The following is a 27362-nucleotide window of genomic DNA, read 5'->3' on the forward strand; positions in this document are numbered from 1 at the left end:
CAACCCAGCCTTACCAGCTTTTAATTTAATTTTATGATCTGTCCGGCAGAATCTCCGTTAGCTTGAGCCCACTATTTGGCCAACATTTAACCACATAAAGTGCTTCCAGTTACACAGCCGTCAAGCCCCGGGGCTCTATAACTCTATAAAATTAAATTAATTTAATTTTATGATTTGTCCGGCAGAACCTCCGTTAGCTTGAGCCCACTATTCGGCCAACATTTAACCACATAAAGTGCTTCCAGTTATAGAACCGTCAATTCCCGGGGATCTATAACCCGAGGGCTGCATTCTCGCTGTATTAAGGAACGTTTGTGCTGTAATTCATTCATTCATTCAATCGTATTTATTGAGCGCTTACTGTGTGCAGAGCACTGTACTAAGCGCTTGGGAAGTACAAGTTGGAATAGAAGATGGATCGTGTGCCAGCACGCAGCATATAACGGACGCCACGCAGCTCCGTATCCGCACAAGCCCGGGATTGTCGGAAGACCGTTCCCTAATTCCCCCCGGTGCTCTTGCCAAAAACCCGTCCGGCGGGTCAGAATATCCCGAAAATAAACTCAATGTCCTCTACTATCTTTCCAACTACCACATTCTTGGTACATGGGTCCCTTGACCTTTATTTTGGGGCCAAAAATCACAGCAGGGATTTAATTAATAATTCAATAAATTCCTCCTGTTACCTCTCTAGCAATAAGTGGGTGGGCTCACAGGAGTAGCACGCTAAATGTGTCGCGCCAAGGTTTTCATTTATTTTTTGATGCCCAGGTCTAATGGCTGAAATATTCACAGTGAGGTATCGGTACTGTACTTTAATAATAACAATCAATCAATCAATCGTATTTATTGAGCGCTTGCTGTGTGCAAAGCACTGTACTAAGTGCTTGGGAAGTACAAGTTGGCAACATATAAAAATAATAATAATAATGATGGCATTTATTAAGCGCTTATTAGGTGCAAAGCACTGTTCTAAGCGCTGGGGAGGTTACAAGCCGATCAGGTTGTCCTACGGGGGGCTCACAGTCTTAATCCCCACTTTACAGATGAGGGAACTGAGGCACAGAGAAGTGACTTGCCCACAGCTGACAATTGGCGGAGCCGGGATTTGAACCCATGACCTCTGACTCCAAAGCCCGAGTTCTTTCCACTGAGCCACGCTGCTTCTTTAGCACCACTCGGCAGGCCTGGCAAGCCCCTGTGGTTTTCCGAGTCTTTTTTAGGCTTCCTGTTGAGTCTTTCCCATGTCACAGGATGCCCTAGCTGGCTATTTGGTCAGAAAGTCCGCTAGACTTCAATGAACTGTATCATCATCACTGGTTTATGGGAAGCAGCGTGGCTCAGTGGAAAGAGCCCGGGCTTTGGAGTCAGGGGTCATGGGTTCGAATCCCGACTCTACCAACTGTCAGCTGGGTGACTTTGGGCAAGTCACTTCACTTCCCTGGGCCTCAGTTCCCTCATCTGGAAAATGGGGATGGAGACTTTGAGCCCCACGTGGGACAACCTGATCACCTTGTATCTACCCCAGCACTTAGAACGGTGCTTTTCACATAGTAAGCGCTTAACAAATATCAACATTATTATTATTATTATTTATTGAGCGCTGCGCTGGAGAAGCAGTGTGGCCCAGTGAAAAGAGCCCAGGTTTGGGAGTCAGAGGTCGTGGATTCTAATCCCGGCTCCCTTTTTCCTCGTCTCCTCCCCTTCCCCCCCTGCACTACCTTAGAACAGTGCTTTGCACATAGTAAGCGCTTAATAAATGCCATCATCATTATTATTTTTATTATTACCTCCTTCCCCTCCCCACAGCAACTGTATATGTTTGTACAGATTTATTACTCTATTTTACTCATACATATTTACTATTCTGTTTATTTTGTTAATGATGTGCATCTAGCTTTATTTGTTCTGATGACTGGACACCTGTCCACATGTTTTATTTTGTTGTCTGTCTCCCCCTTCTAGACTGTGAGCCCGTTGTTGGGTAGGGACCGTCTCTATATGTTGCCGACTTGTACTTCCCAAGCGCTTAGTCCAGTGCTCTGCACACAGTAAGCGCTCAATAAATACGATTGAATGAATGAAGTCACAACTTGTATATATGTTTCTACATATTTATTACTCTATTTATTTATTTTACTTGTACATACCTATTCTATTTATTTTGTTAATATGTTTTGTTTTGTTCTCTGTCTCCCCCTTCTAGACTGTGAGCCCACTGTTGGGTAGGGACCGTCTCTATGTGTTGCCAACTTGTACTTCCCAAGCGCTTAGTACAGTGCTCTGCACACAGTAAGCGCTCAATAAATACGACTGATTGATTGATTAACTTGTCTGGGCCTCAGTTACCTCATCTGTAAAACGGCGGTTAAGACTGCGAGCCCCAAGTGGGACAACCTGATTACCTTGTAGAGCTTAGAACAGTACTTGGCACATAGTAAGCGCTTAACAAATGCCATCATTTCCATCACCGAAATTTGGCACTTGAGAGTGGACCGTCTCTATATGTTGCCAACTTGTACTTCCCAAGCGCTTAGTACAGTGCTCTGCGCACAGTAAGTGCTCAGTAAATATGACTGATGATTGATTACAGTGCTTTGCACACAGTAAGCGCTCAGTAAATACGATCGAATGAATGAATGAACTGAATCGGTAGACAAGTTCCCTGCTTTACAATGAGCTGTCTGTCCAAAGGGAGAGGTAGACATTACTTTAAATGAATAATTTAAAGATTTATACGTCAGTGCTGTGGCAAATACTCTCCCAAGTGTTTAGTGCAGAGCTCCTACACAAAAAGCGCTCAATAAATACTACACCCGACAGGTGTTATGTAAACAACTGGGATTAGAACGCAGGCCTCCAGGTTCCTACTGTCCTGCTCTTTCAATGGGGCCAAAAGTCATATATGTATTAAATTGCTACAGTTTCTACAGATTACTGTGTTCTGTAGCAAAAAAAAAAAAATTACAATGGCAGTATTAAGGTGAGTGGGTTCCTTCACACTTTGCACAGACACATTTAACGCAGAGATCTGTATCAATCAATCATATTTATTGAGCCCTTACTGTGTGCGGAGCACTGTACTAAGCGCTTGGGAAGTACAAGTTGGCATGGCCTAGATCATCAAGTATTCACTTTAAAACAATAACTTTTCCGAAAGGTAATAACAAATAACCATTCGCTACGGGCAATCTCACCTACAATATAGTGATTCGTGTAACAGAAAAGTAATTAAGTAGCAGAGTTTCATCCCAATATCCTTAATCCCAATATTGATGATAATGATGATGGCATCTGTTAAGCGCATACTATGTGCAAAGCACTGTTCTAAGCGCTGGGGGGGCTACAAGGTGATGAGGTTGTCCCACGGGGGGCTCACAGTCTTAATCCCCATTTTACAGATGAGGTAACTGAGGCTCAGAGAAGTGAAGTGACTTGCCCAAGGTCACACAACACATGTGGCAGAGCCAGGATTCGAACCCATGACCTCTGACTCCAAAGCCCGGGCTCTTTCCATTGAGCCACGCTGCTTCTTTGAAGGAGGTGAAATTAGATGTTACTGAATGTAGCCATGAAACTGCAGTGCCGTTTTTTTTTATTTTAAGTACTAAAAATACATTTGTAGCACCCTTCGCCCACACTGAGCATAACACAGATACCGTGACAAAGCTTTTTCTGATATTTTCTTTTCCATTTTCAACCTTGAAAATTGAACATTTCCCTTTTACAACTGACTCAAAAGTAACTGAACAGAAGTTACTAGACCGTGAGCCCACTGTTGGGTAGGGACCGTCTCTCTATGTTGCCAACTTGTACCTCCCAAGCACTTAGTACAGTGCTCTGCACACAGTAAGCACTCAATAAATATGACGATGAATGAAAGTTCACAGGACCTGAATTTATTACTCTATTAATTTATTTTATTTGTACATATTTATTCTATTTATTTTATTTGGTTAATATGTTTTTAGACTGTGAGCCCACTGTTGGGTAGGGACTGTCTCTATATGTTGCCAATTTGTACTTCCCAAGCGCTTAGTACAGTGCTCTGCACATAGTAAGCGCTCAATAAATACGATTGATGATGATGATGATGTTCTGTTTTGCTCTCCGTCTCCCCCTTCTAGACTGTGAGCCCGCTGTTGGGTAGGGACCATCTCTAGATTTTGCCAACTTGTATGTCCCAAGCGCTTAGTCCAGTGCTCTGCACACAGTAAGCACTCAATAAATATGATTGAATGAATGAATGAATTTATTACTCTATTTATTTATTTTATTTCTGCATATTTATTCTATTTATTTTATTTGGTTAATATGTTTTGTTTTGTTGTCCGTCTCCCCCTTCTAGACTGTGAGCCCGCTGTTGGGTAGGAACCGTCTCTAGATGTTGCCGACTTGTCCTTCCCAAGCGCTTAGTCCAGTGCTCTGCATGCAGTAAGTGCTCAATAAATACCATTGAATGAATGAATGAATGAATTTATTTCTCAATTTATTTTATCTGTACATATTTATTCTATTTTATTTGGTTAATATGTTTTGTTTTGTTCTCCGTCTCCCCCTTCTAGACTGTGAGCCCACTGTTGGGTAGGGACCGTCTCTATATGTTGCCAACTTGGACTTCCCAGTAGTTTAGTCCAGTGCTCTGCACACAGTAAGTGCTCAATATGATTGAATGAATGAATTTATTACTCTATTTATTTATTTTATTTGTACATATTTATTCTATTTATTTTATTTTGTTAATATGTTTTGTTTTGTTCTCCGTCTCCCCCTTCTAGACTGTGAGCCCGCTGTTGGGTAGGGACTGTCTCTATATGTTGCCAACTTGTACTTCCCAAGCGCTTAGTACAGTGCTCTGCACACAGTAAGTGCTCAATAAATACGATTGAATGAATGAATATACGAGAGAGGAACAAAGATGTTCCGAGACTGATAACATTTTTGCTTTACCTCTTCCTTGGTTGTACAATTCAAAGTCTAAAGAGCCAAGTCATCTAAAATTCATTTCATTCATTCATTCAATCGTATTTACTGAGCACTTACTGTGTGCAGAGCACTGTACTAAGCGCTTGGGAAGTACAAGTTGGCAACATCTAGAGACGGTCCCTACCCAACAGTGGGCTCACAGTCTAGAAGGGGGAGACGGAGAACAAAACAAAACATATTAACCAAATAAAATAAATAGAATAAATATGTACAAATAAAATAAATTAATAGAGTAATAAATTCAGTCATTCATTCAATCGTATTTATTGAGCGCTTACTGTGTGCAGAGCACTGTACTAAGTGCTTGGGAAGTACAAGTTGGCAACATATAGAGAAGGCCAAATTCTACAACTAGGCTTGGGCTGGGCCAGGTTAACCTCTGGCTTCGGAGGCTTTCGATGCGAGAGGTCAGAGAGCATTAGGGGTCTGACTTCAAACAAACCCGGGGCTGCCATTTGGTGGTCTCGGACTACCGGCCATCTCATTCATTCATTCATTCATTCAATCGTATTTATTGAGCGCTTACTGTGTGCAGAGCACTGGTCTAAGCGCCTGGGAAGTCCAAGTTGGCAACATCTAGAGACGGTCCCTACCCAACAGCGGGCTCACAGTCTAGAAGGGGGAGACGGAGAACAAAACATATTAACCAAATAAAATAAATAGAATAAATATGTACAAATAAAATAAATACATTAATAGAGTAATAAATTCATTCATTCATTCAATCGTATTTATTGAGCGCTTACTGTGTGCAGAGCACTGGACTAAGCGCTTGGGAAGTCCAAGTTGGCAACATCTAGAGACGGTCCCTACCCGACAGTGGGCTCACAGTCTAGAAGGGGGAGACCGACAACAAAACAAAACATATTAACCAAAGGCCTAGGAATCAGATGATCACGGGCTCTAATTCCGACTCCGCCACTTGTCTGCTGTGTGACCTGGGGCAAGTCACTTCACTTCTCTGGGCCTCAGTTACCTCATCTGGAAAATGGGGATTGAGACCGTGAGCCTCATGTGGGACAGGGGCTGCATCCAACCTGATTTGCTTGTCTCCACCCCAGCACTTAACGTGCCTGGCTCATAGTAAGTCCTTAACAAATACTAATTATTATTATAATAATGTGTGTTGTGCACTTAAAGAACCCAACGGAAAGAACTGCCACTGCTGTCAAAAATCCTTGTGTTAACCCTCTTCTGCTGGCTCAGTGGAAAGAGCCCGGGCTTTGGAGTCCGGGGTCATGGGTTCAAATTCTGGTTCTGCCACCTGTCAGCTGTGTGACATTGGGCAAGTCACTTCACTTCTCTGGGCCTCAGTTCCCTCATCTGGAAAATGGGGATTAAGACTATGAGCCCCCCATGGGACAGCCTGATCACCTTGTAACCTCCCCAATGCTTAGAACAGTGCTTTGCACATAGTAAGTGCTTAATAAATGCCATTATTATTATTATTATTATTATTATTCATTGAGTGCTTACTGTGTGCAGAGCCCTGTACTAAGCACTTGGGAAGTCCAAGGTTTTTTTTTTTTAATGGCATTTACTAAGCGCTTAGTATGTGCAAAGAACTGTTCTAAGCGCTGGGGAGGTTACAAGGTGATCAGGTTGTCCCACGGGGGGCTCACAGTCTTCATCCCCATTTTCCAGATGAGGGAACTGAGGCCCAGAGAAGTGAAGTGACTGGCCCAAAGTCACCCAGCTGACAAGTGGTGGAGCCGGGATTTGAACCCATGACCTCTGACTCCAAACCCTGGGCTCTTTCCACTGAGCCACGCTGCTTCTCAAGTTGGCAACATCTAGAGACGGTCTCTACCCAACAGCGGGCTCACGGTCTAGAAGGGGGAGATGGACAACAAAACACATTAACAAAATAAAATAAATAGAATAAATAGGTACAAATATGATAAATAAATAATGATGGCGCCAAGAAGCCACCATGCTAGTGTCCAAACCCTGCTCTGGGCTGAGTCCAGGCAAGAAACGGTTGAATGAGAGGAGCTAATATGCCCCCAGAAAGCTCGGCTCCCCAAATCTCTCCACTTGGAACCTGGAGCTCTAGACTCCAGTCTTACAGCCTCTGGACTTGTAAGCTCACTGTGGGCAGGCAATGTGTCTGTTTATTGTTACACTGTACTCTCCCAAGTGCTTAGTACAGTGCTCTGAACACAGTAAGTGCTCAATAAATACCCCTGACTGACTGGGGCTGCGGGCTAATGATGGCCCTGGTCTGAGCTAGCCAGCCTAATGTCCGGGCTATCAGGACGGAAGGATCCCCCCCTTCTGTGAGCCCGATGTTGGATAGGGACTGAGAAGCTGCTGTGGCTCACTGGAAAGAGCCCGGGCTTTGGAGTCAGGGGTCATGGGTTCAAATCCCGGCTCTGCCGCGCAGACTGAGCCCCCTCTTTCCTCTCCCCCTCCCCCCCGCCTTACCTCCTTCCCCTCCCCACAGCACCTGTATATATGTACATACGTTTGCACGGATTTATTACTCTATTTTATTTGTACATATTTATTCTATTTATTTTATTTTGTTAAAATGTTTTGTTTTGTTCTCCATCTCCCCCTTCTAGATTGTGAGCCCGCTGCTGGGTAGGGACCGTCTCTAGATGTTGCCAGCTTGGACTTCCCAAGTGGTTAGTACAGTGCTCTGCACACAGTGAGCGCTCAATAAATACGATTGATTGAATGAATGAATGAACTGTCAGCTGTGTGACTTTGGGCAAGGCACTTCACTTCTCTGGGCCTCAGTTCCCTCATCTGTAAATGGGGATTAAGACTGTGAGCCCCACGTGGGACATCCTGGTCACCTTGTATCCCCCCCAGTGTACTTCCCAAGAGGGAAGGGAAGGGAAGGGGAAAGGGAAGGGGAAGGGAAAGGGGAAGGGGAAGGGGAAGGGGAAGGGGAAGGGGAAGGGGAAGGGGAAGGGGAAAGGGAAGGGGAAAGGGAAGGGGAAAGGGAAGGGGAAAGGGAAGGGGAAAGGGAAGGGGAAAGGGAAGGGGAAAGGGAAAGGGAAAGGGAAAGGGAAGGGGAAAGGGAAGGGGAAAGGGAAGGGGAAAGGGAAGGGGAAAGGGAAGGGGAAAGGGAAAGGGAAGGGGAAAGGGAAGGGGAAAGGGAAAGGGAAAGGGAAAGGGAAGGGAAGGGACAGAGGGATTGCCAGAGAGGAGGAGGCAGAGAGACACCTCTCCAGGGTCATCCCCCTCCAAGAGATCTCTCACAAAAAAAAAAAATCAGTGGTATTAATGGATCACTAACTGTAGGCAGAGCACTGTACTAAGTGTTTGGGAGAGTACAATACAATAATAATGATAATAATGATGGCATTTATTAAGCACTTACTATGTGCAAAGCACTGTTCTAAGCATTGGGGTAGATACATAGTAATCAAGTTGTCCCACATAGGGCTCACAGACTAAATCCCCATTTTACAGATGAGGGAACTGAGGCACAGAGAAGTGAAGTGACTTGCCCAAAGTCACCCAGCTGACAAGTGGCGGAGCTGGGATTTGAACCCGTGACCTCTGACTCCAAAGCCCCGGTTCTTTCCACCGAGCCACGCTGCTTCTTTTAGAATAACATAATTAGTGAAATTAGAATTAGAGAATAGAATAGAAAATAACAGAATTAGTGGATGTGTTCCCTGCCCGTAACAATCCTACAGCCTAGCTTATACGCCAGTGAGAAGGAGCATGGTAGGAAAGAGTAGCCATCATCACCATCATCAATCGTATTTATTGAGCACTTACTGTGTGCAGAGCACTGTACTAAGCGCTTGGGAAGTACAAGTTGGCAACATATAGAGACAGTCCCTACCCAGCAGTGGGCTCACTTTTCCTGCTCCCAAAACCAGGTCCAAGTGACTGTGCGTTCCAACAGGAAAAACAAATTTTCCAAGGTTTCATGGCAGAATAACCCTGCACCGTAAAGTGGAGGGAAACGGAATCATGCTTTGTATTGCAGGCCACCCCACTAATATTTGGAAGAAACGCATATTTAGTTTTAGACACCGTCAACTAAAGGTCCTATGGCAAAGCATGTCTGAGCTAATCATGAAAAGAATTGTTTCGAGAACTGGAAAATTCACACAAGATCTGGTCAAATCAAAGAATGAACTTGAGTCTTAGTCCAGATTTCCCTCTCGTCTGTCTTCGTACAAATCCCCAGTTAAAACTAGGAAAAATGCAACTCTTCCCAAAATCTGAGACCGCTAACCAAAGACGCCCCTAAAGTATATACTGGTGACTATATACGCCTTTCGGTATCATGGGACCCTCTGAGTACTTTGAGTTCTTCAGGACTGGTGGAAAAAAGATAGCGAATGATTGTTTAAAATAAAATAAATCAAGCCAATTAAAACACTTACTGCTCCACAGCTCTCTTCAACTTTCCCTTTAGGTTTCTGCTTTTGTGGTGTGAGGACAGAAATCATTTCCTTTTTCATTTGCTGAAGAACTTTCTTGAGTTCGGCATTTTCCAGCAGAATTTGTTTCTGACGTTGCTCATAGTCGCTCAGCAGAACTTTATACATTTCATCTTCATTCCTAAAACAACCAGCCATCATGAAGTGCTGTACGGCTTGGAATGAAGTTGATAAATACCTAGATTCATTAACATCCAGTAAGTATTACCTGGCTTCGGTTTTGTCAGTTCTCCAGGCGCCTCTCTTTCCATCTGCTCTACCTACGTAATTGAGAACATCCATCGCTACCAAGAAAAGAAATAGATATATAAAAAATTGTCACCCTAGGTATGAAACCCAAATGGCAAACCAAATGTTGGCGAACGCAACTCTTAAGGAAATTTGCAAAAAAATTAACAGCATTCACTGAGCGGCTCCGTTGTACCTACGGTGCATCTTGCCTCCTTCCCTTCCCCACAGCACCTGTATATATGTATATATGTTTGTACGTATTTATTACTCTACTTATTTATTTTACTTGTGCATATCTATTCTATTTTATTTTGTTAGTATGTTTGGTTTTGTTCTCTGTCTCCCCCTTTTAGACTGTGAGCCCACTGTTGGGTAGGGACCGTCTCTATATGTTGCCAATTTGTACTTCCCAAGCGCTTAGTACAGTGCTCTGCACATAGTAAGCGCTCAATAAATACGATTGATGATGATGATGATTTGGTAATCCGTGTCTTTTTGTGTGCCTCATTAGACTTTGAGCTGCAAGACGGGGATTGGATTTTATTTGGTGATCCGTGTCTTTTTGTGTGCCTCATTAGACTTTGAGCTTCGAGACGGGGATTGGGTTTTATATTTTACTTTCCTCTCAAGAGCCTAGTACCCCACTTTCCGCTCAAATGATGCTGATCAAGGCAGAGAGAACAACTGAAATGTTCGGAGGGAGGCTGGAGCAAGTTGTGATGGTGAAGGTGCACGGCCTAGATTGGAACACTTTGGTCTGGATAAGTGAAGGTTCAGGGGAGATACGATTACGGTTCACCTCCCCCGGAAAAAAGGAAAAAAGGACAACTCATGAGAAGCATGAACGGAGCTCATCCCACACGCTAGGATTTAGAAGACACCTCGTGCAGCTCGAAAGGTTAGGTTCAAGGCAAACAAAAGAAAAATCATCCAGTGGGTAGAAGAAGTTGGAACGTACCAAAGAAAACTCTGCCTGCTGAAAAAAGTTTTCGTATTTTGAGGATGCAGCTGGATAAACTCATAGAAGAGTCCAGAGTGGGGGTTTTTTTTGAGAGGGGAAAGCTAGCTGTTTTAGAAGGTTAAGTTGAGGTGTTAAGGTGAATGTACATATACATTGTACATTTGTACGTCTCTATTCTATTTATTTTATTTTGTTAATATGTTTTGTTTTGTTCTCTGTCTCCTCTTTCTAGACTGTGAGCCCACTGTTGGGTAGGGACCATCTCTATACGTTGCCAACTTGGACTTCCCAAGCGCTTAGTACACTGCTCTGCACACAGTCAGTGCTCAATAAATACGATTGAATGAATGAATATCTGACGTGCGTATTTATTTGTCTGTATTTTTTTCTCTATTTTATTTGTACATATTCTATTTATTTTATTTTGTTAATATGTTTTGTTCTCTGTCTCCCCCTTCTAGACTGTGAGCCCACTGTTGGGTAGGGACCGTCTCTAGATGTTGCCAACTTGGACTTCCCAAGCGCTTATTACACTGCTCTCTGCACACAGTCAGCGCTCAATAAATACAATTGAATGAATGAATGAATATCTGACATGTGCGTATTTATTTGTATGTATTTTTTACTCTATTTTATTTGTACATATTCTATTTATTTTATTTTGTTAATATGTTTTGTTTTGTTCTCTGTCTCCCCCTTCTAGACTGTGAACCCACTGTTGGGTAGGGACCGTCCTAGATGTTGCCAACTTGGACTTCCCAAGCACTTAGTACACTGCTCTCTGCACAGTCAGCGCTCAATAAATACGACTGAATGAATGAATATCTGACGTGCGTATTTATTTGTACGTATTCTTTACTCTATTTTATTTGTACATATTCTATTTATTTTATTTTGTTAATGGGTTTTGTTTTGTTCTCTGTCTCCCCCTTCTAGACTGTGAGCCCGCTGTTAGAGACGGTCCCTACCCATGTCGCCAACTTGGACTTCCCAAGCACTCAGTGCAGTGCTCTGCACAGGGTAAGCGCTCAATAAATACGATTGAATGAATGAATGAATACAATTGATTGATTGGCACGGGAGACAACTTGTTGCCATGGTAGCGCCACCGACCTATAAATGTATACACAAACGCTACCTGTAAAAATTATATATTATAAATCATTTATTTATATTCACAACTGTCTTCCCCGCTAGAGTGTCAGCTCGTTGTGGGCTGAGAACGTGCTTACCAACTCTTTCGTTCTCGCCCAAGCGCTTCATACAGCGCTCTGTACACAAGCAGGCGTTCAACAAATACCACCGCTTGATGTTTTTTGCTGGGTTTTGGGCTGCCGCTTCAGCGGCTGAACCCAGACAGGCTGGCTGGGCAGAACACTGCCTGTGTACCCACAAAAATGAAAGACCACCAGAGGATAGTGCCCAGCAGCTGATAACCTCTTCATCATGGTTCTCTCCAGCACTTAGAACAGTGCTTGGCACATAGTAAGCGCTTAAATACCATCATTATTTTATTATTATTATTATTATTGCACTTTACCTGTTTTTTTATCCTTCTTGCTCATTACCAGTTGATGAAGCCGTTCCTTTAGCCTGTTGTATTCTCGCTCTTTTCTCTTCATGTCGTGATTATACTGAGTGGCCCGGCTTGCGATGATATTTTGTAATTTTTGTACCTGAAGCAGTTTTGCGGTTAGTACAGATTAAAATTCCCGAATTTACAGTGGAAAGAATAAGTACCAGTGCACTGTCACTCCAACGGTGCCCAACCTTAAGCCCATTCTACCGTCACAATAGATGGTATGGATGAGTACTTCCCAAGCGCTTAGTACAGTGCTCTGCACACAGTAAGTGCTAAATAAATACGACAATGAATGAATGAGTGATCCCATAGATCAATCGTATTTATTGAGCGCTTCCTGTGTGCAGAGCACTGTACTAAGCGCTTGGGAAGTACAAGTTGGCAACATATAGAGACAGTCCCTACCCAACAGCAGGCTCCCTGTCTAGAAGGGGGAGACAGAGAACAAAACCAAACATACTAACAAAATAAAATAAATAGAATAGATATGTACAAGATAAATAGAGTAATAAATATGTACAAACATATATACATATGTATACATATATATATATATATATATACACACACACACACATATATATAGATAAGCATAGAGAAGCAGCGTGGCTCAGTGGAAAGAGCACAGGTTTGGGAGTCAGAGGTCATGGGTTCAAATCCCGGCTCCGCCACTTGTCAGCTGTGTGACTTTGGGCAAGTCACTTCACTTCTCTGGGCCTCAGTTCCCTCATCTGGAAAATGGGGATTAAGACTATGAGCCCCACATGGGACAACCTGTTCACCTTATAACCTCCCCAGTGCTTAGAACATAGTAAGAGCTTAACAAATGCTATCATGATTACTATAATAAATAAAAGGCTTTCTGGAATACCTCAGTATAATAAAATAACTGCGTACGTAGTGACTAAACAACTGCAAACTAGAGAACAGAATAAAGTACACTAATCAAAAAGAATCTAAGTATAGAGCGATTACTAGGAATATTGTTTCCCAAATTGCCAGTTGAGCATTGATTAAAAAAAGCATCCAAGACACCCGGTGTTCAGGTTGTAGATGCTTTTAGTCAACAACTTAACCCATTTCTACTTCTAATTTCTTTCAGTAAGATGGCCAGGCTATAGGTCCGCCTAAAGCAACGCATTATTAGCAACAGGATGAGGTTATTTATAATTTGAGAGGCCAATTAAATAACTCAGGCCTCTTTTGAGTGTACTCCTGATGTTTTCAAAAGGGCTATGAAGTTACATGCCCCCCCAGACTAGCCGTTTTCCATAGTTAAGGTATTGTGGGCAAGCTGTAACTGGAGATAAGCACAGCGGCCTAACATTCATCCAGGGTCTTGCCTTACTGTTCCAGAGTAAGAGACCAAGCCAGCTTCATTGTATTGTAATCGAAGGTCAAAATAATAATAATAATAATAATAATAATGGCATTTATTAAGCGCTTACTATGTGCAAAGCACTGTTCTAAGCGCTGGGGAGGTTACAAGGTGATGAGGTTGTCCCACGGGGGGCTCACAGTCTTAATCCCCATTTGACAGATGAGGGAACTGAGGCCCAGAGAAGTGAAGTGACTTGCCCCAAGTCACACAGCTGACAATTGGAGGAGCCGGGACTGGAACCCATGACCTCTGACTCCAAAGCCCGGGCTCTTTCCACTGAGCCACGCTGCTTCCCTTTAGGATCCAATAATTTGGCTTGCCTGAATTCCAGCTAATCCCCGCCACGGGGAAGGTGTCAGGTTAGCAATTATAAAGCTTTTTGTTCAGGATTCATTGCTCTTCCAACCAGCTGTTACTAACAATAATAATATTAATGATGGCATTCGGTAAGCGCTTACTATGTGTCAAGCACCTAAGCGCTGGGGTAGATACAGGGTAATCAGGTTGCCTCATATTCATCAGTCAATCGTATTTACCTCCTTCCCCTCCCCACGGCACCTGTGTTATGTTTGTACATATTTATTACTCTGTTTTTTTTATTCGTACATATTTATTCTATTTATTTTCTTTCGTTAAATATGTTTTGTTTTGTTCTCTGTCTCCCCTGTCTAGACTGTGAGCCCGCTGTCGGGTAGGGACCGTCTCTATGTGTTGCCAACTTGTACTTCCCAAGCGCTTAGTCCAGTGCTCTGCACACAGTAAACCTCAATAGATACGATTGAATGAATGAATGAATTTATTGAGCGCTTACTGTGTGCAGAGCCCTGTACTAAGCGCTTGGGAAGTACAAGTTGGCCACATATAGAGACGGTCCCTACCCAACAGCGGGCTCACAGTCGGGAGCCTCATATGGGGCTCACAGTCTTAATCCTCACTTTACAGATGAGGTAACTGAGGCCCAGAGAAGTGACGTGACTTGCCCAAAGTCACACAGCTGACAAGCGGCGGAGGTGGAATTAGAACCCACGACCTCCGACTCCCAAGCCAGTGCTCTTTCCACTAAGCCACGTGTGCTAAGCATTGGGAACAAAACAGACTGGACTGTGAGCCCGCTGTTGGGTAGGGACCGTCTCTATATGTTGCCAACTTGGACTTCCCAAGCGCTTAGTCCAGTGCTCTGCACACAGTAAGCGCTCAATAAATACGATTGAATGAATGAATGAATTGGGAACAAAAACCGTAGGAAATGAAAAACTTTAGCAGTGGACACTGACAATCCAAAGTGGCTGCATGGTTACCGGTTTGGCTAACTCTCGTAGCCTTACTCCTCTGAAAAGAGAACTGGTTATCATTCTACAACTCACCTCATCCTTCTCGTTCTTAAGTAATTGGTGTAAATTTCTGTTCTTGCACTGTAGCTGTCTGTCCCGTTCTTGAAGTCCAATCATTTCCCTTCTTGAGGTTTCCAGCTGCTCCTAAAAAGACACAAATTCATGCTCAAACCCCGATGAAATTTCCCGTGGATAAGGCCATGCTGTTGTTTTTAGGAGATCCCGAAACTGGGTTTTTGCTATCTCAAATGCAAAATGACTGATAAAGCACTTGATATTCATCAAAATCCTTTTAAGATTCAAATCTCCTCCCAGAGGCCTTTCTCAGCCCTCTGTTGGGTAGGGACCATCTCTATATGTTGCCAACTTGTATTTCCCAAGCGCTTAGTACAGTGCTCTGCACACAGTAAGTGCTCAATAAGTACGAATGATGATGATGATGATTAGGCCCTCTTTTCCCCACCTCCCTCTCCCTTCTGTTTTAATAATAATAATTATGGTACCTGTTAAGCGCTTAACTATGTGCCAGGCACTGTACTGGCCCGCTGTTGGGTAGGGACCATCTCTATTTGTTGCCAACTTGTCCTTCCCAAGCGCTTAGTACAGTGATCTGCACATAGTAAGCGCTCAATAAATACAATTGAATGAATGAATGAATGAATAAGCGCTGGGGTGGATACAAGCATTCATTCATTCAATCGTATTTATTGAGCGCTTACTGTGTGCAGAGCACTGTACTAAGCACTTGGAAAGTACAATTCGGCAACAGAGACAACCCCTGTGTCGGGAACATTGTAAGCCCTTAACAAATCCTGCCTTTCCAATGCATCTGGCAAAAAAAACAATCAATCACATTTACTGAGCGCGTACTGTGTGCCGAGCACTGTACTAAGCACTTGGGAAGTACAAATTGGCAACATATAGAGACGGTCCCTACCCAACAGTGGGCTCACAGTCTAGAAGGGGGAGACAGAGAACAAAACAAAACATATTAACAAAATAAAATAGAAATGGACAAGTACATATGTATGTACAACAACCAAAAAACAAAATAATAATAATAATAATAATGTTGGTATTTGTTAAGCGCTTACTACGTGCCAAGCACTGTTCTAAGCGCTGGGGTAGGTACAAGGTAATCAGATTGTCCCACATGGGGCTCATAGTCTTCATCTCCACTTTACAGAGGAGGGAACTGAGGCCCAGAGAAGTGAAGTGACTTGCCCAAGGTCACCCAGCTGACAAGTGGCGGAGCCGGGATTTGAACCCATGACCTCTGACTCCAAAGCCCGGGCTCTTTCCAATGAGCCACGCAGCTTCCCCAAGTTTACTCCACCCTGGCCCCTAAACCATGGTGAAGTAGGAGACGGCCTCCCTTCAGACTGTCTCAGCCCAAGGAAAGGGTAATGAGAGTAGATATTACTCTATTTATTTATTTCACTTGTACGTATCTATTCTATTTATTTTATTTTGTTAATATGTTTGGTTTTGTTGTCTGTCTCCCCCTTCTAGACTGTGAGCCCGCCGTTGGGTGGGGACCGTCTCTAGATGTTGCCAACTTGGACTTCCCAAGCACTTAGTATGGTGCTCTGCACACAGTAAGCGCTCAATAAATACGATTGATTGATTGACTGATTGATAGATATCTCAGTGCATTTTTTGGTCAATCTGATGAAATTGCTCTTCAACCCCAAACGTTCATGTTATGGTCTTCTTTTAGCAGCATTTATGCATAATAAGGGAGTTTGTTAGGGAGTAGGTTTAAAATCACTTGAAAGTGTTGAGCCACTTGATAGCATATTTATTTGCTATTTATTTACAGCATATTTGTACATATTTATTACTCTATTTCATTTGTACATATTTATTCTATTTATTTTACTTCGTTAATACGTTTTGTTTTGTTCTCTGTCTCCCCCTTCTAGACTGTGAGCCCACTGTTGGGTAGGGACCATCTCTATATTCATTCATGCATTCAATTGTATTTATTGAGCGCTTACTGTGTGCAGAGCACTGTACTAAGCGCTTGAATGTTGCCAACTTGTACTTCCCAAGCGCTTAGCCCAGTGCTCTGCACACACTAAGTGCTCAGTAAGTACGATTGAATGAATGAATGAGAGAAGTGGGGAAGTGAGCAGAGAACTGCATGACATCATGACACTGCAAGCTGATGGGGTCAATCCCCATTTTACAGCTGAGGTAACTGAGGCCCAGAGAAGTGAAGTGACTTGCCCAAGGTCACACAGCAGACAAGTGGAGGAGCCGGGACTATGCACTGGGATCTGTACCCTTTGGGAACTTAACATTCACCTCATCCTCAGCCCCGTAACTCTTCGGCACATATCCGTAACTTATTTAAGGCAATGCCTTAAGTAGAGAAGCAGCGTGGCTCAGTGGGAAGAGCCCGGGCTTTGGAGTCAGAGGTCACGGGTTCAAATCCCAGCTCCGCCAATTGTCAGCTCTGTGACTTTGGGCAAGTTACTTCACTTCTCTGGGCCTCAGTTCCCTCATCTGTAAAATGATTAAGACTGTGAGCCCCCCATGGGACAACCTGATCACCCTGCAACCTCCCCAGCGCCTAGAACAGTGCTTTGCACATAGTAAGTTCTTAATAAATATCATTAAGTACAGCGTTTTGTACACTGTAAGCGCTCAATAAAAATTAGTATTTATTGAGTGCTTACTGGGTGCAGAGCACTGTACTATAATAATAATAATAATAATAATAATGGCATTTATTAAGCGCTTACTATGTGCAAAGCACAGTTCTAAGTGCTGGGGAGGTTACAAGGTGATCAAGTTGTCCCACGGGGGGCTCACAGTTAAATCCCCATTTTCCAGATGAGGTCACTGAGGCCCAGAGAAGTGAAGTGACTTGCCCAAAGTCACACAGCTGACAAGTGGCGGAGCCGGGATTTGAACCCATGACCTCTGACTCCAAAGCCCAGGCTCTTTCCGCTGAGCCATTCGTCTCTATATGTTGCCAACTTGTTCTTCCCAAGCACTTAGTACAGTGCTCTGCACACAGCAGACGCTCAATAAATACAATTGAATTGAATGAATGAATGCTGCTTCTCCAAAAGATTTCTCCAGCGAAGCCCTCATTTCCTCTTCTCCCACTCATCATCATCATCATCAATCATATTTATTGAGCGCTTACTGTGTGCAGAGCACTGTACTGAGCGCTTGGGAAGTACAAGTTGGCAACATATAGAGACAGTCCCTACCCAACAGTGGGCTCACAATCTAAAAGTGTCACCCTTGCACTACGATGTGCCCCCTCTACTCACCTCTCCCTCAGCCCCGTAGCACTTACATACTTAACCATAAATTAATTCAATTATATTAATGTCTGTTTCTCCCTCCAGACCGGAGCTCAGTGTGGGCAGAAAGATGTCTACCGACGCTGTTGTACTGTACTCCTCAAGCGCTTAGTACACAGCACTCAGTAAGAGTACGTATTTATTACTCTATTTTATCTGTACATGTTTATTCTACTTATTTTATTTTGTTAATATGTTTTGTTTTGTTGTCTGTCTCCCCCTTCTAGTCTGTGAGCCCGCTGTTGGGTAGGGACTGTCTCTATATGTTGCCAACTTGTACCTCCCAAGGGCTTAGTACAGTGCTCTGCACACAGTAAGCGCTCAATAAATACGACCAAATGAATGAATATAATGAATAAATAACTGAGTGATTAAGCAGCCAGAGAGATAGGAGGAGAACCGCCAATCTGTCTGTTGTGTAACTCTGGGCAACTTCTCTGGGCCTCAGTTACCTCATCTGTATAATAGGGAGTAAGTATTCAAGAGAAGCAGCATGGCTCAATGGAACGAGCACGGGTTTTGGAGTCAGAGGTCATGGGTTCAAATCCCGGCTCCTCCAATTGTCAGCTGTGTGGCTTTGGGCAAGTCACTTCACTTCTCTGGGCCTCAGTTCCCTCATCTGGAAAATGGGGATTAAGACTGTGAGCCCCCTGTGGGACAACCTGATCACTCTGTAACCTCCCCAGCGCTTAGAACAGTGCTTTGCACATAGTAAGCGCTTAATAAATGCCATCATTATTATTATTATTATTAAGACTGTGAGCCCCATATGAGACAACCTGATTAGCCTGTTATTATTATTATTAAGACAGTGAGCCCCATATGAGACAACCTGATTACCCTGTTAATCATAATAATAATAATAATAATAATAATAATAATAATAATAATAACAGGGTAATCAGGTAGTCTCATATGGGGCTCACAGTCTTAATAATAATAATAATAAAAATAACAGGGTAATCAGGTTGTCTCATATGGGGCTCACAGTCTTAATAATAATAATAATAATAATAACAGGGTAATCAGGTTGTCTCATATGGGGCTCACAGTCTTAACAACAATAATAATAATAATAAGACTGTGAGCCCCATATGAGACAACCTGATTACCCTGTATCTACCCCAGCACTTAGAACCGTGCTTGGCACATAGTAAGCGCTTAACAAATGCCATCGTTATTATTAGCGTAGTACAGTGCACGCGGTAAGTGCTCAATAAATACGACTGAATGAATGGACAGGGAGGCAGATATTAATATAAATAATTTACAGATATGTACCTAAGAGCTGCGGGGGCTGAGGGCGGGGTGAATACCAAATGCCCAAAGAGTACAAATCCAACTGCATGGGTGACAGACAAGGGAGAAGGAGTGGAGGAAATGAGGGCTTAGTCAGGGCAGGCCACATTATCTCAAAGGTCCCGAAAGGTGGTGGAAACAGACGATCAAACCACTCGGGGTTTTGGCTAGTTGAGTGAGAGTAGTTTGTGCGAGCAACCACTGCTTCTCTGCAAAAGACGTTCAAAAGATAGCTGATCCAGCGGGGAGCAGAAGGAAACAAGACATTTCAGCCCATACCACACCGAGGGAGGTGGTGGTCCCAAGGAGGGATAGAAGGGGTCAGAGAAGCAGCATCTGGGGCCTGATTACATCCATCAACCTGATACTACACATGGAAGAGACGCGGGGCACCCACGATATGCTGCATTTAAAGGGAATTTTTCCACGGAAGAGACACCAGCCAAGAAAAAGCTCTGTTTTGAGGTAGCAGACTGACAGTCCTAAGGAAAGTATTTCCTTTGATCACAGAAATAAGTCTACCTCACGTTTACCCTCACATTCTGGTCCCGGTTTCACGCTGAGAAGCAGCGTGGCTCAGTGGAAAGAGCCCGGGCTTTGGAGTCAGAGGTCATGGGTTCGAATCCTGGCTCCACCACAAGTCTGCTGTGTGACCTTGGGCAAGTCACTTAACTGCTCTGAGCCTCAGTTACCTCATCTGTAAAAATGGGGATTAAGACTGTGAGCCCCACATGGGACAACTTGATGACACTGTATCCCCCCCAGTGCTTAGAACAGTGCTTTGCACACAGTAAACGCTTAACAAATGCCATCATTATTATTATTATTATCTGAGGATCATCTGAAGGAAGTAGTTAATCTTGAAGAGCTGTCGCAACTTCTTTGCATGTTCTAATTACAGCTTTAGTTCCTTTGACTTGGATACCTTTTTCTCTTAAGATTGTTGGTCTATTGTCCCAAGAGCTGTATCTGTTTGTGGGGTATCTTATTTAAGAAAATATATTCCCTTTAAGATTATGATTTAATTATCCATTTGCCCTGCCCCCTGAAATTTCTTTCATTCATTCAGTCACATTTATTTGACGCTTACTCTGTGCAGAGCACTGTACTAAGCACTTGGGAAAGTACCACACAATAAAGAATAGAGAAGCAGCGTGGCTCAGTGGAAAAGAGCATGGGCTTTGGAGTCAGAGGTCATGGGTTCAAATCCCGCCTCCGCCACTTGTCAGCTGTGTGACTTTGGGCAAGTCACTTCACTTCTCTGGGCCTCAGTTACCTCAACTGTAAAGTGGGGATGAAGACTGTGAGCCCCCCATGGGACAACCTGATCACCTTGTAACCTCCCCAGTGCTTAGAACAGTGCTTGGCACATAGTAAGCGCTTAATAAATGCCATTATTATTATTATTATTAATAAACGCTGCCCACAACAAGCTCACAGTTTACAGTGAAGGAGACAGACATCAAAACAAGTAAATAAAGTTACAGATATATACCTAAGTGCTTTGGGGCTGGGAGAGGGACCAAAGGGAGCAAGTCAGGGAGACACAAAAGGGAGTGGGAGATAGTGGGGAAAAAAGTGGGGAAAAGTGGGGAAAAGTGGGGCCTTTTGGAGGAGATGTGCCTTCAAAAAGACTTTAAAGCGGGGAAGAGTGATTGTCGGATTAGGGGAAGGAGGGCACGCTTAGTACAGTGCTCTGCACACAGTAAGCGCTCAATAAATACAATTGATTGATTCCAGGCCAGAGACAGGACTTGAGATAGGGGCCGGGGGCGAGACAGGTGGAGATCGAGGCACAGAGAGGTTAGGACTAGAGGAGGTGAGGTAATAATAATGATAATGACGGCATTTGTTAAGCGCTTACTATGTGCCAAGCACTGTTCTAAGCGCTGGGGAGGATACAAGGTGATCAGGTTGTCCCATGTGGGGCTCACGGTCGCAATCCTCATTTTACAGATAACGTAACTGGGGCACAGAGAAGTTAAATGACTTGCCCAAAGTCACAGAACGGACAAGCGGTGGAGTTGGGATTTGAACCCATGACCTCTGACTCCCAAGTCCGTGCTCTTTCCTCTAAGCCACGCTGCTTCTCTGTGCTAATATAACAATAATAATAATAACAATAATGGCATTTGTTAAGCGCTTACTATGTGCAAAGCACTGTTCTAAGCGCTGGTGAAGATACAAGGTGATCAGGTTGTCCCACAGGGGCTCACAGTCTTAATCCCCATTTTACAGTTGGGGTAACTGAGGCACAGAGAAGTTAAGTCAATCAATCAATCATATTTGTTGCGTGCTTACTGTGTGCAAAGCACTGTACTAAGCACTTGGGAAGTACAAGTTGGCAACATATAGAGACAGTCCCTACCCAACAGTGGGCTCACAGTCTAAAAGGGGAAGACAGAGAACAAAACCAAACATGCCAACAAAATAAAATAAATAGAAAAGATATGTACAAGTAAAATAAATAAATAGAGTAATAAATATGTACAAACATATATACATATATACAGGTGCTGTGGGGAAGGGAAGGAGGTAAGATGGTGGGGATGGAGAGGGGGACGAGGGGGAGAGGAAGGAAGGGGCTCAGTCTGGGAAGGCCTCCTGGAGGAGGTGAGCTCTCAGCAGGGCCTTGAAGAGAGGAAGAGAGCTAGCTTGGCAGAGGGGCAGAGGGAGGGCATTCCAGGCCCGGGGGAGGACGTGGGCCGGGGGTCGATGGCGGGACAGGCGAGAACGAGGTACAGTGAGGAGATGAGCGGCGGAGGAGCGGAGGGTGCGGGCTGGGCTGGAGAAGGAGAGAAGGGAGGGGAGGTAGGAGGGGGCGAGGGGATGGACAGCCTGGAAGCCCAGGGTGAGGAGTTTCTGCCTGATATATATATATATATATATATATATATATATATACATATATATATATATATATATATATACACACACACACACACACACACACACACACACACACACACACACACAATAATCGAGCACATATATACTATAGTACACTTACTATAATCAGTTGTATATATACTGATTAGCTTCAATAAATTTCAAGTAAAAAGTTGAATATCCAGGTGCTGTGGGGAAGGGAAGGAGGTAAGATGAGGGGGATGGAGAGGGGGACAAGGGAGAGAGGAAGGAAGGGGCTCAGTCTGGGGAGGCCTCCCGCCCTTTGGTTCCCACCCTTGCCCCCTGCTTGCCCCCGGGCGGGGGTCCTCCCCGAGCCCCCCTCGGCTGGTCCAACAGGTCCCCGGTGCCGCCGGCCCCGCTCCACCAGGCACCGAAACCTGCCAACGTCGCCGCCGCTGCACCGCCTCCTCGCCCGCTTTTGCCCAGCGCCGGTGCCCTTCTCTGCCCATCGCTCCCTTCTAAACGCGCGGTCCGAGCTGCCACCCTTGAGGGGCGGGGACGTGGAGAGAGGGCAGCCCAGGAGGGTGGGGATGGATGTGTGGGGGGGGGGAACCGCCGCTTTGTTGGATGGGCAGGATGATCGCCATTCCTCCCCTCGCCATCCCATCACCGTGCCTGCTCGTTTCGGGCAAACTTTAAGTGACTTGCTCAAAGTCACACAGCCGACAACTGGCAGAGCCGGGATTTGAACCCATGACCTCTGACTCCCAAGCCCATGCTCCTTTCCATTGAGCCACGCTGCTTCTCTAATATGGAGTGCTTAGTATAGAGCCTGGCACACAGTATGCACTTAACAAATACCACAGTTGTTATTATTGTATTCCAGGAGTATCTAGATTCCACAGGGTTCCCTCTCCGCTCCTGCTGTTCCCCGTTCTCAATTTATCCCCCCCAAATTCTTCGGAATTATTAGAAACAGGAGAGCAGGTGTCAGATGTGTGTTCCCTTGTCTTTTTGAAATGCACAGAAGTGTCATTACCTAGTTATGAAACAAACAGATCATAAGGAAAATAACCTGTCAACACAAAAGCACATTAAATTAGCATTAAGGGCCGAGAAAAGGAATACAAGTGAATTTCTAAAACTTTATAAAAATCACCACATTAGCCTAAACGAAGAATATTTATTTCGAATTTCTGCAGTTCCTTGTGGTAGAATAAGTGGCGAGATTAAGGAAAATATGGACAGAGAGAGAGAGAGAGAGTGACCTTATTTTGCTGTTTTGGATTGCCCGGCGAAAGCCAAGCAGAGTGGATAGAGCACGCGCCTGGGAATCAGAAGGATTAGAAAATCCTGGCGACACCACTTGTCTGCTGTGTGACCTTGGGCAAGTCACTTCACTTCTCTGTGCCTCAATTACCTTATCTGTAAAATGGGGATTTAAGACTGTGAGCCCCATGGGGGACAGGGACTGTACCCAATCTGGTTGGCCTGTATCTACACCGGCACATAGTACAGTGCCTGGTTCATAGTAAGTGCTTAACAAATATCTTTTTTTTTTTTAAAGAAGGCTGAACTAAACTCGCATTCAGAAGATTTTCTTTTTAAATTAATTCAGGACCCTACCTCTCCTTATATAAGACACTGAGTCCCTTTTAGACTGTGAGCCCACTGTTGGGTAGGGACTGTCTCTATATGTTGCCAATTTGTACTTCCCAAGCGCTTAGTACAGTGCTCTGCACATAGTAAGCGCTCAATAAATACGACTGATTGATTGATTCAGTAATTTAATCTAAACAAGGAGCAAATTATAGCAGAAAAAGTGGTTCTTGAGGGCTTCAAGGAAAAGATTAAAGCTATCCATTCGGATATTCATGAAGGGTGCTTGATTTTTCTTTTCTACTTTCAAAAGCCCCTTTTTGAAATGAATATAGTAAGCAGATGTATGAGAGAAAAATAGAGGACAAAAGGTAGGAGGGGGCAAGGTGATAGGGTGCCTTAAAGCCAACGGAGAGGGGTTTTTGTTTGCTCTGGAGGTGGATGAGCAACAATGGGAGATTTCTGAGGAGAAGGGTGACATGTCCCGAGCGTTTCCGTAGAAAAATGACGCGGGCAGCAGAGTGAAGTATGCAGTGGTGTGGGGAAAGACAGGAAAGCGCTCAATAAATACGATTGAATGAATGAATGACTGAGGCTGATGCAGTAATCCATCATCATCATCATCATCAATCGTATTTATTGAGCGCTTACTATGTGCACAGCACTGTGCTAAGCGCTTGGAAAGTACAAATTGGCAACATATAGAGACAGTCCCTACCCAACAGTGGGCTCACAGTCTAAAAGGGGGAGACAGAGAACAAAACCAAACATACTAACAAAATAAAATAAATAGAATAGATATGTACAAATAAAATAAATAAATAGAGTAAAAAATATGTACAAACATATATACATATATACAGGCGGGATAGGGTGAGTGACTGTATTACCATAGCAGCAGTATGGGTGGAGAGGAAAGGGTGGATTTTAGTAACGTCGTGAAGGTGGGACCGACGGGATTGGGTGACGGATTGAATATGTGGGTTAAGTGAGAGAGAGGAGTCAAGGATAACTCCAAGGTTATGGGCTTCGGAGACGAGAAGGACGGTGGTGCCGTCTACAGTGATTTTACTTGGACATATTTACTATTCTATTTTGTTAATGATTCATTCAATCGTGTTTATTGAGCGCTTACTGTGTGCAGAGCACTGTACTCAGCGCTTGGGAAGTCCAAGTTGGCAACACATAGAGACGGTCCCTATCCTGGGCTCACAGTTTAGAAGGGGGAGACAGGCAACAAAATAATAATAATAATAATAGGCATTTATTAAGCGCTTACTAAGTGCAAAGCACTGTTCTAAGCGCTGGGGAGGATACAGGGTGATCAGGTTGTCCCATGTGGGGCTCAGTCTTAATCCCCATTTTACAGATGAGGTAACTGAGGCCCAGAGAAGTTAAGTGACTTGCCCAAGATCACACAGCAGACATGTGGCGGAGTCGGGATTCGAACTCATGACCTCTGACTCCAAAGCCCGTGCTCTTTCCACTGAGCCACGCTGCCAAACATATTAACAAAATAAAATAAATAGAATAAACATGTACAAGTAAAATAAAGAGTAGAGTAATAAATATGTACAAACATATATACAGGTGCTGTGGGGAGGGGAAGGAGGTAAGGCGGGGGGGAGAGGAAGGAGGGAGCTCATTCATTCATACGTATTTATTGAGCACTTACAGTGTGCAAAGCACTGTACTAAGCGCTTGGGAAGTCCAAGTTGGCAACACATAGAGACGGTCCCTACCCAACAGCGGGCTCACAGTTTAGAAGGGGGAGACAGGCAACAAAACATATTAACAAAATAAATAGAATATGTACAAGTAAAATAGAAAAGAGTAATATGTACAAACATATATACACATATACAGGTGCTGATGTGCATCTAGCTTTATTTCTGTTTATTCTGATGACTTGACACCTGTCCACGTGTTTTGTTTTGTTGCCTGTCTCCCCCTTCTAGATTGTGAGCCCATTGTTGGGTAGGGACCGTCTCTATATGTTGCCAACTTGTACTTCCCAAGCGCTTAGTACAGTGCTCTGCACACAGTAAGCGCTCAATAAATACGACTGAATGGATGAATGAATGAAAGAAAGTCAGGGGGAGGACAGGGTTTGGGTGGGAAGATAAGGAGTTCCGATTTGAACATGTTAAGTTTGAGGTGGCAGGATGATTGGCTTAATCTTTTAGACTGTGAGCCCACTGTTGGGTAGGGACTGTCTCTATATGTTGCCAACTTGTACTTCCCAAGCGCTTAGTACAGTGCTCTGCACACAGTAAGCGCTCAATAAATACGATTGATTGATTAATCAAGAGTATTTGAGCACCTACTGTGTGCAAGGCACTGTGCTAAGTAAGCACGGGAGTACAACAGAAGCAAAAAGGAATGGTCTCTGCCCTCAAGGAGTTTACAAACCATGATGTTCAGAAAATACATGCCTCAGTCTAAACATTAATGGAGAAACTATTACTTTACATAGTTTTTCAGAGAGCCTTAAAGAACGATCGAACTAATTATGCCAAGTCACCTGGTACGGTAAAACAAAAACTGAAAGTGGAAAGAACTGAATTTTACAGAACACAATTCGGAAGCAAACACAAAAATTCCTACCTTAAGTTTGGAATAGCAGTTTTGCAGGTGGTCCATGTCACTTCCTAGTTTCAAATTCTGGGTTTCGACATCTTCCTGAGTTCGGAGGTTCTTGTGTTGAAGTAAAAGCAGCTCATTTATACAATTTAAAACTGCAATTATACTTAATTCTCTCTTGGTCTCTTTACCTTTGGACTCTTCATATAACGAAGGAAAACCTAAAGTGGTCAACTCCTGGAAAGAGAGAGCCAACTGTTAACGAGAATTACTTGACGACGAAAATAAAGCTATTTTGCCATTATCATAAAGCTTGTTCAGAGCAAATCCATGATTTTAGCAAGGGGCTGTCTTTTCACCATTATTTCACACCAAAGAACTAAAAAGTTACCTGATTCAGATAAGAAACACTCTGTTCAACATTCTCCTCTGTGCAGAAGGCACTGAAAAAATTATGCACACTTTTTGCCAAAGGTATTGAAGAACACAGCACTTGTTGCGTATATGAACTCGACGGAGACATCTTTGTTTCTGAGGTATATTGAGAAATGCTTTTGCTATCTGAAACTTAATATCAAAATACAAAACCTTAGAAATGGTCATTACAACAGTGTAAGTGACATCACGACAATACAGAGCGTACTTAAAAAAAGGTTATGAAATCAATAGTACTTAACGAACGCTGTGCGGAGCGCTGTTCTAAACGATGAATCGATGATATTTATTGGGCACTTAATAGAGCACTGTACTGAGCGCTTGGGAGACTACAGTATAATGAAATTAGCAGGCACGTTCCCTGTCCATAATGAGCTTTCAATGTA

The 27362-nt window shown here is 43.6% G+C and overlaps 1 protein-coding gene across 1 annotated transcript in view; it reads right to left on the bottom strand.

Moving 5' to 3' along the window:
- LOC119926922 (SSX family member 2 interacting protein) overlaps positions 1–27362 on the bottom strand; it is an 85201-nt gene that overhangs the window by 34340 nt on the left and 23499 nt on the right. The window contains exons 3-8 of the mRNA XM_038745395.1: positions 26933–27108; positions 26566–26778; positions 14921–15031; positions 12134–12269; positions 9610–9685; positions 9345–9522 (exon numbers count right to left, since the gene is read on the bottom strand). Coding sequence (XP_038601323.1) covers positions 9345–9522; positions 9610–9685; positions 12134–12269; positions 14921–15031; positions 26566–26778; positions 26933–27108 — 890 coding nt within the window. The remainder of the gene's footprint in view (positions 1–9344; positions 9523–9609; positions 9686–12133; positions 12270–14920; positions 15032–26565; positions 26779–26932; positions 27109–27362) is intronic.

Source organism: Tachyglossus aculeatus, chromosome 4 (genome assembly GCF_015852505.1).
Source record: "Tachyglossus aculeatus isolate mTacAcu1 chromosome 4, mTacAcu1.pri, whole genome shotgun sequence".
NCBI classification, from domain to species: domain Eukaryota; kingdom Metazoa; phylum Chordata; class Mammalia; order Monotremata; family Tachyglossidae; genus Tachyglossus; species Tachyglossus aculeatus.